Source organism: Sebastes fasciatus, chromosome 4 (genome assembly GCF_043250625.1).
Source record: "Sebastes fasciatus isolate fSebFas1 chromosome 4, fSebFas1.pri, whole genome shotgun sequence".
Lineage (NCBI taxonomy): Eukaryota > Metazoa > Chordata > Actinopteri > Perciformes > Sebastidae > Sebastes > Sebastes fasciatus.
Window position 1 is genome coordinate 20,299,606 of NC_133798.1, and position 9,776 is coordinate 20,309,381.

The 9,776-nt window shown below is 40.9% G+C and overlaps 1 protein-coding gene across 1 annotated transcript; it reads left to right on the forward strand.

Moving 5' to 3' along the window:
- Positions 1–276: 276 nt before the first annotated feature.
- On the forward strand, positions 277–8,762 carry fan1 (FANCD2 and FANCI associated nuclease 1). Its single transcript, XM_074632612.1, has 13 exons — positions 277–1,773; positions 1,855–1,995; positions 3,239–3,440; positions 3,530–3,763; positions 3,837–3,968; positions 4,061–4,169; positions 4,268–4,387; positions 4,507–4,671; positions 4,765–4,927; positions 5,510–5,613; positions 5,705–5,899; positions 6,659–6,787; positions 6,943–8,762. Exons 1-13 carry the CDS (start codon positions 534–536, stop codon positions 7,078–7,080), a joined length of 3,072 nt encoding a protein of 1,023 aa, XP_074488713.1. The 5' UTR covers positions 277–533; the 3' UTR covers positions 7,081–8,762.
- Positions 8,763–9,776: the final 1,014 nt, after the last annotated feature.

Sequence of the window (9,776 nt, forward strand, 5' to 3'; positions counted from 1 at the left end):
TAGAACAATACTTGATCAAAAAACAATTTATTTGACCTTTTATTAAAACAAATATTATTATAGTGTACTGAAGGTGCCATTTAGTGATGGAAAAGGGGTATATATTGTTGCATTATATTACAATTTATTTTCGTTTAAAATGTATATACAAATAAATGTTCTACATGTAGAACAATATTTGATCAAAAATAATTTATTTTACCTTTTTTTTCGTTTAGGTATAGCTAGTTGAGAAAATATCGATGTAGTCGTGGATCGATTAGTACACCCTAGAAGGCATTCTGCGCTCGGCTGGTGGAGCCTGAGAAGCGGGATTGTTGTTACATGCTGCAGCTCTTCTCGCCGGTATGTCAGCCTGTTCTTTTTTAATATTTGACTTTATATTAATTTTTTCTCGTTTTTCTAACACATGTGAAGCAACAAAGGCTACATATGTGTGACAATGTAAAATGAAATGTATCTTTCTGAGCTAAGATAGCTAACTAGAGCCATAGCATTACCTATAAACCCCCTGTCCTCACTGATAATGCTCCATGCAACAAAGAAAAGCTCCTAAAAAAAAAGGTTTTCATCGAGCAGCACCACCTCCCGCCTGCATCATGACCGAGAGAGCCAACAAAGACAAACTCAGGCGAAGTTTGTCATTGTCCAAGAGTAAGAAGAAGGGCAATAATAAAGCTGGGATGTCTGCCAGTGCTGCTGTCACCACCACTCCCATCACCTCGTTCTTCAGCTGCCAGCCTCCACCCAAGCTGGCCTGCCCCCTGTGTGGCCAGTTCGTACCCAGATTCAAGATCAATGAGCACATTGATTTGCAATGTCAGAACTTTGAGAGAGGAGACAGCAGTGCCGCCTCAGCAAGTAATAGTGTTGTGCCAAGCATCCAGCTGTCACCCAGGAGGAATCTCCCAAAGTCCCCAGAGCTGGATCCAAAGAAGGGAGATGAGGACAAAGAGACCAAGACCAGCCCTTATTTCAAAAAGAACATCTCCCAGCAGGCACCACGGGAGATTAAAAGTAAAAGTGTGGTCAGGATGATTGACCTGGGAAGTCTGTCCTCTAAGTTATCTAGGAGATGTCATGAGGTACCAGAGAGGACACAGAGTACGGATAAACATGCACCGATGTGCCCTGAAAAGGAAATGTATTCTTCTGAGACACTCAGCAGCTCACAGAAAGAAAATATAGAGAGTTTAGAAGACGAAAACAATTGTGTGACAGTCATTGACCTTACAGAAACTAGTGCAGACACTCCAGCAGCAGCGGAAGATCCGTCACGTTCAGACAGAGGACGTAATCTTCAACACAAACCATCTAAATCAGAGACTCCAAAGCTACGCTCTTCTTCCTCCAAACAGTCAAAGAGAAAGAAGGGACCCACGTCCACTGGCAGGGTGTCTGATTTCAGAAAGAAAGCAAAATATGAGGGGAGCAGCAGGGAGCCACAGGAGGTGTTGTCTGGTGAAAATATAGCAGGGACGACTGATACAGACCAGCTTGAAACTGAGGAACCTTCTACTACTATTTCTCTGAGTTCAGAGGAAACATATGAGAAAAGTGCTGCAGCAATCAATAGTGATTCACTGGTAGAGTCTGGTCCGGAGAGCACCACTAGTAGTGACCAGGCTGTCGAGAGCTCTCATCCCCCATGGCTTCCCTACTACATCCGTAACTTCCGGACTGTACTACAGGCAGTCTTGGAGAACGAGGACGACAGGTCATTGTTCAACCAGGAAGATATGTCACTAGTACATGCATTTGAGAAACTCTCAGGTATGCTGACATATCACTCAAGTCATTGTTATTGAATATAAATAAGGCCTCATCACTCACATGTGTTTTTCCCTCTCAAAGTCATGGGGCAGAAGCTGTACGTTAGACTCTTTCAGAGGAAACTAAAGTGGCTCCAGGTGAATAAACTGGATTATGAAGAGATAAGCAGTGATCTGGGACCTGTTGCTCAGGAGCTGGTTCAAGGTGGATTTCTACAGTCAGGTAAATAGGCCCCAATTATATATTTTGATTTTTTTGGAGCATCTTTAGGAGAGTTCGCTCAAACCTCTTGAATTATTGGCGTATGTATAATTGAGCTGTTAATGAAGATTGTGTTGGTTACATCTTTACAGTTTTAGCTAAGAAACACAATAACATGTAGAGCTGCAACGATTAATTGATTAGTTGTCAACTATTAAATTAATCGCCCACTATTTTGATAATCAGTTTGAGTATTTTTTTAAGAAAAAAAAAGTCTAAATCCTCTGGTTCCAGCTTCTTAAATGTGAATATTTTCTGGTTTCTTTACTCCTCTATGACAGTAAACTGAATATCTTTGAGTTGTGGACAAAACAAGACATTTGAGGACGTCAGCTTGGGCTTTGGAAACCACTGATTTTATAGACCAAACAACTAATCCATTAATCGAGAAAATAATCGGCGAATTAATCAACAATGAAATTAACTGTTGGTTGCAGCCCTAATAACATGTTTGAATTAAAATCTGTCTCTACTACCTAATGCTTTTTAATCCCTCCTGATTTATAACTGCTGTTCCTCAAATGTGGTATAGATCATAGGGAGAGTGAGGAGAGATAGAAAAGATGCATGCTGGGATAGGTTCCTGATCCCCTGCTATTCTGCACAAAACCCTCCACTGCTTAGACAATGAATGGATTGATGAAATTGGTATACATCTAGCAACACCAGCTTCCCAAAGGCCCCCAAACACTGAAAGTCTTCCATTTGAAATTCGTCTTTCTACCTCAGTGACCTCCTTTAAATCTCTACTAACAACTCATTTTAATAAACTTGCATTTCTACATGAATTAGTCTTCATGTGCCATGCCCATGTCACTTTAAACCTCTAGGCCTGTCTGGTGCTCTTAGAATAGGGCAATCTTGTAACAGGAGAGACTTCAGACATTAGGTCCAAAGTATACTGGAGCACAAGGATTTAAGGCAACAAACAAACGTTTTGATGCTAGTCTTCTAAAAAAGTGTGTTACCTTAAATCTGTGTGCTCCAGTATACTTTGTATTGCACCCATCATTTTCGCCATATTCATGTTTTTTTTGTTTTTTTGTGAAGCGCTTTGTAACATTGTTTTAAAAAGAGCTATACAAAAGAAGTGTATAATAAAGATTATATTTTATCCTGCTGAAGCACCACATCACCCTCAAACATGTACATGTTCTGGTTTTCTCTTGTTAATGCCCTCCTGTGCTGTTTTTGTATGTCAAAGAGAGTGACCTTCAGGACTTGGGGGAGGCTCTGGATCTCCTGCCTGCTCCTGAACTCAAAGCTCTGGCTAAGACCTTCCATCTGGGCAACTCTGGGACTCAGAAACAGCAGCTAGTGGACGGACTTCTCCGTCTTAGCAGGCAAAAGTCCCTCTTCTCTCTGACCCCAGCTCAGAACAATATCGGGGCTGTCGTCCTCAAAAGGTGAGATGATCAAATACACTGTACACATTCACACTATGTACTAGAATTGCAATAATGACCTCACCCCTGATCTCATTAACCTTTTAAAGGGCAAAGCAGCTGGCAAGTTCCTGTGTGCGCCTGTGTCGTGGTCCGCGGGCTGTCTTTTCTCGTATCCTTCTCCTCTTCTCTCTGACGGACACCATGGATGAGGAGGAGATGGCGGCTGGCGGGCAGGGCCAGCTCTACACCATCCTGCTGGTTAACTCGGGACGCCTGGCCTTCCCAGACTACACGGTGCAGCGTGCAGCCAAGGTGTTCCAAGACAGAGAGGATCTTATCAGGTAAAGGCTGAATTGAGTTTATTGTCTTTTATCTACACAGGAATAAATACTCATGACACCCATGATTCCACAGATATGAAGCATCCATGCGAGCCCTGCAAGAGGTCGTCTCAGCTATGCAGGGAGGTCAGTGGGAAGAGGCCATGGAGCTTTACGCTGCTGCCAAAAGTACCTGGCAGGAGCTGAGAGAAAACCATGACCTCAGGTGACATGAATCTATTTATTTGCTCCTGTCTGAAACAGAGACATAGAGTCCTGGATATTGTTTAATGTTAACATCATCATTGTGTTGGATAGTCACCAGGAGGAGCTGCCTGTGTTCCTGCGCAGCTTCACTGCAGGGTGGGCTTACACTCGGATCTTATCCAGAGGGGTGGAGATCTTGCAGAGGCTACGTCGTTATGAGGTTTTCTGACCTAATACATTCTCACACACGTATTTATGGAAAGTTAAAAGTATGTAAACAGTAGTTAAAGGCATTATGGGTCTGCTTTTGTCTTACAGGAAGCAGTAGAGGAGCTGCAGTCTTTACTGCTGCAGTCCGTTTGCTGTCCTGACAGTCGAGGGCGATGGTGGGACAGACTTGCACTAAACCTTCAGAAGTACCTAAAAAAACCTGAGCAAGTGAGCACCAGTATCTGTGGTTCCATTCACCCCTTTAAGAATGTTTCATCATTTATCTCTTTGTATGATTATGTGCTCAGTAACAGCTGTTTGACGTGGTCTTTTCCCGTTGCTCCCAGGCTATTTGTGCTATCAGAGATGGGCTGTCGGACCCTCTGGTGCGGACTGGACATAAACTTTCTCTCCATCAGAGAGCTGTTAGGATGAAAGAGTCTGCCAGCTTGAAGAAGTATCGCCTGCAACTAAAAGACCTGCCCACTATCCAAGTCCGAGATGTCACACATGTGAGTTTAGCACAATTTGTCAGTATTTGGGTAAGTGTTGGGTGCATATAAAATAGTAGATTTATGAATTAATGTTTGTGCTTTTGTCTGTAGGTGACCATCCGGGGACAGCTGTTCCCTCATGAGGGGGGTATGGGGAAATCCAGGTTTCTTTTACCAACAAATGGAGAGGGGGGAGAGAGTGATGATGCCACTGTAATATGCTCTGTGGAAGAGCTGTCTTTAGCACATTACCGCCAACAAGGCTTTGACCAAGGTAGGCAGCTTTGCTTCACATATTGAAAATATTTCGGTATCCTTTTATCCATTTATTACCTTACAGGGATAGTTTGGGTGTTTTGAAGTGGGGTTGTATGAGGTACTTATCCATAGTCAGTGTTCTACCTACAGTAGATGGCGGTCGGCACGCCCCTAGCTTGGAGAAGCAGACAGGAGTACCAGCATGGAAGCAAAGCAATGTACTGCTATGGACGGGGCTGGCAGCAAAACATCTAAAAAATCTAAATCAGAAATCTGTTTTTGTCAATGGAGTCTAGAGGCTTTGAATAGAATATAGATAAGTTTCACATTCAGTTCAGTTCGCCATCGGAAAATATTCTAAAAATAGCGTACACTTAAACTGAGGTGGCTAAAATACGTTTTGCTGCCGGCCCCGTCCACAGCATTGTATTGATTTGCTTCCATGCGGTAACTCCTGTCTGCTTCTCCAAACTGGGGGCGTGTTGACCGTCATCTACTGTAGGTAATACACTGACTATGGATGAGTACTTCATACAACCCCACTTAAATACAACCAAACTATCCCTTTAACTTTGTATTGCCATTGTTAATGTCATAGGGATCCATGGAGAGGGCTCAACATTCTCAACGCTGTTTGCTCTTCTGCTATGGGACATCATTTTTATGGAGGGAATTCCAGATGTTTTCAGAAATCCCTACCAGGTAGATTAAGCTCCTCTGTGTACATAATATTTGCAGGATATCTGTGCGTCTGCTGAACACCAATTTAGCTCATCTTCTTCTTATCTCGCAGACGTGTCCGCTGGATCTTTACACTGACTGTTTCTATGAGAACAGAAAGGAGGCGATTGATTCTCGCGTGGAGCTACTCAGTGAGTCATCCGTCGAGACTCTGCACGACATGTTGGAAGATGTCTGGACCACTCAGGAGGGTAAATCGTGTTCACTGGTCAACTGGGAGCGTTTCTCATCCCTTCAACAGGCCCAGGTATCTACTGTCACTCTTGTAAACATACAATCAGTGGCCACTTTACAAGGCACACCTGTAAAATGTAATGCAATTCAATGCAACAGCTCGGCCATAAATTCTACCTTCATAAAGATAATAATGTTCAGTTTTGATTGACACTGTTAGCGAGGCATTCATTTTACTCTATGTTTATTATATTGAGGTTATAGTTTGCATTTTCCATTTAGAAACATGAGGGGGAATGAATATTAGAAACATATTTCAATATAATGCATCCCGGTACAACACCACCACTATCTACGACCTCAGTAATAAACATTACATCACATTATCAGGGTTTCCACACATCCTGGAAAACGGGTGACCAATTTCCAGTCATTGAAAACACAAAATGAGAGAAAAAGTCAAATGTCCTGGAAAATGATTTCAACATTCTCCTATTTTCCTTTACTGAGAATGAACTACTGCTCCCCAAAACGAATAACATCGCCATATGAAAGGCTGAAGTTATGTTCAAGATCATATTAACGTTTAAGTGGTTTAACGTAGTTAATTAGTAGTTAGTAGTTAGTTAGTTAATTAGTTAGACGTCTTTGAAATCAGACTGATCCCTGTCTGTCATACCAGCTACAGTATATCATCACAAAATATCCTTTAAAATGATCTTTAGAAAAGTGTAGGAACCCTGATTATACTTTATATAAATGTTACATCTGTAGGTACTAACATGGCATTAACATAACCACTTATATACTCTACTATGTACTCTATTTGCAGTCTCTCGTGTCATGCCTGGGTGGAGCCTTCTTAGGAGGGGTAATAACACGAATGTCAAAAGACTACAGACACTGCCGTGGAGGTTTGCCTGATCTGGTGGTGTGGAACACCTCAAACAACAGCTCCAAGGTGAGATCACATCACATCACATCCTGGCTCTTTGAATTGTATTTTTATCTTTGTGTGTGGATTCAGACACTCTGTGATACCTCATTCTTTTAAGTCTGGTCACATGGAGTATACCGCAGCGTGCAATGTGACGTGGGGGTGTTTTGTTGTTGTAGCTGGTGGAGGTGAAGGGGCCCAACGACCGGCTGTCCCAGAAGCAGCAGATCTGGCTGGATGAGCTGCAGAAGCTGGGCGCTGACGTGGAGGTGTGTCATGTGACGGCTACTGGAGCCAGAGGAGCTCGTCTGGAATGAACAGACACAGAAGAACTGACTGATAAGACTTTGCTGCTGATTAATAACTCTGAAAAAATATATCTGGGAGCTTTTTCTGATTCTGGTCATCCATCTCCATTTATCTTCCATGTATCACAAAATCCTATTTGAGTAAAGGGAGGGAGTGTGCCCTGTGACATGTGGCATTAACATCAGGGATACCACTGCCTTCAACAGGAAGAGGGTGCATCATGAGATGAAGATCATCACTGAGAACTGCGAGGATCATAAATAGCTTGCCTACATGCTGCTGATGCATGACGGGGAAATGCATCCAACAACCACGCCAAACTGATGGTGTTTCCTTTTCTTTGGCAACACACTACATTCTCAGGATCTCGGGTTGCCAAGCAACGAAAACTCACATTTAGTTGGCTGCTTATAAATTGTATGACAGCTCTACGAGTTTGTTATGCAAGTAATGACTGTGATAATATGCCTAAAAATATGCTGTTTTGCCACTACTCTACCAGAGAAATAATAGGGCCGCAATTAATGATTATTTTCATTATAGATCAAAGCAGCACTGGGTAGAAATGGAGCAAATATGATTTTAAAAAAGTTGTTTTTATAAAACGGTCACTATATCCTGACAGTAGAGTATGAGACACGTAATCAAGTTTCCTCCGGTGTCCTCCGGTGCTCCTAATGGCATCTGCAAGATTTCACAGACCGGAGGAAAACAACCAATCAGAGCCGATCTGGAGCCTGCCGTTTCTGAGCAGCTGTCAATCACTCGCAAACTGTTTAAACTGTTTAGCTGTAAAATGAGAAAGTTTGTGACCAGGCAGCCATGTTGAGATCAGTTGAGGAAATACCAAGCACCGCCCACCAGCTGGAGCAAACTTTCTCATTTTACAGCTAAACAGTACACTACAAGATGTTTCTGAAAACATTTGAGGCTTGAAATAGGCATTACAGTAACAGAATATTGATTCATATTTGTTGCCAGTTATTATGTTTTAATAAATAATATGTAATGGTATTTAAGAGATCTGTCTTGATATCTAAAACGTAATGATATATTAAAAGACAACTTTGGTATTATTTTTCTAATGTGTCTAATGGTGGGGGAAAAGATGTCTATATATTGCAGACATTACATTACACCCAGGCATAGTTTAAGCCTGATAACAGAGCCATGAGGAGGTGCAGAAGTCTAGTTTTCTCTCAGATCACTTGAATTACAATATGCTGAAAGGTTATTATGGAATTTTTGCCCAATGATGCCAAAAATATTCTGCCTACTACAGGTTTTTGTTTTCTCTATTAATTGATTAATCGTTTAATTTCAGAAAATGGTGAGTATTACAATTTCCTAGAGCCCAAGTTTTCATCATCACATTGCTTGTTTGGTCCGAAACGACAGTCCAAAACCCAAATTATTCAGCTTACTTACTACAACAGCCATCACATTAGACAAAGAAAGGCAGCACATCCTCACAATTGAGAAGCTGGAATTTGGGAGTGTTTTAGCATTTCTTTAAAAAAAAAAAAAAGGGCTTAAATTATAAATTTATTATCAAGCCAGTTGCCAATTATTATGTTTTAATAAATAATACATAAATAATATGTTATGGTATTTATGAGATCTGTCACTGAACTGTCTTGATATCTAAAATGTAAGGACACTGATATATTAAAAGACAACTTTGGTATTATTTTCTTGTTTTCTAATGTGTCTGTAATGGTATAAATGGATTAATATGGATAAATATGGACCCTTCAACTGACATACTTTCATAGAAGTACATTTGAGTCAGCTTATTTTATTAAAAGCACAGTAGTATATATAGCAGGTATATGATGACATAACAAGGTACATAACAAGTCAATACAGCATTTTACAGAAGGGCAATTTCACTCACAAAAAAATCCCCATACAAACTATTTACAAAATAAGTTAATTTAGAGATAATACCAGTAAAAACACAGCATTGACAAGTCCCAACACAGAAAATTATGCCAGCAAACCTGCAAACTTGTGTGTCAGAGATTATAAACCCTGACAAAAACAACATATGACAACTTTGGTATTATTTTTCTAATGTGTCTGTAATAGTGGGGAAAAGATGTATATAAATATATATTGCAGACATTACATTACACCCAGGCACATAGTGTGATGCTGTAATGAATGAACTGTCTTGATATCTAAAATGCAAAGACACAAAGTTTAGTTTAGCGAATTTTAAATATATAAGAAACACAATGACTTTTAATGCCGCCAAATTATATGTGAATGCCATGATCGTGTCGCATCTAACATACTGCCTCACAAGCTGGGGACAAACCAATGGCTCAACACTGAAGCCATTGGAAACCCTGTACAAGCAAACCCTTAAAGTTTTGGACCAGAAACCGAACAGCTCACATCATTGTACCATCCTACGCAAACACAAACTTCTGAGCTGGGAAGATGTAATAAAATACAGGAACATCTGTCTGGTCTTTAAAATCCTGCATAATTTAGCTCCTCCTCCACTTAATTCATTCATAAACCAACGCAATAATACTGGTCAGATCACTAGAAGCACCACACGTGGTGACTTATCGGTCCCATTCAGGAAAAGCACATTTGGTCAGTTATCATTCTCTGTTAGAGCACTACACAATTGGAACTCACTTCCCACCCATATTAAAGATATACATACATACTCCACTTTTACATCCAA

What these genes read in the sequence shown, in the direction of transcription:
- fan1 (XM_074632612.1), top strand. Translation starts at nt 534, where the DNA reads ATGCAACAAAGAAAAGCTCCTAAAAAAAAAGGTTTTCATCGAGCAGCA. An exon ending in AGGTGGATTTCTACAGTCAG is followed by an intron (nt 1,996 to 3,238) that starts GTAAATAGGCCC and finishes TGTATGTCAAAG; the next exon opens with AGAGTGACCTTCAGGACTTG. An exon ending in AAGTCCGAGATGTCACACAT is followed by an intron (nt 4,672 to 4,764) that starts GTGAGTTTAGCA and finishes TTTTGTCTGTAG; the next exon opens with GTGACCATCCGGGGACAGCT.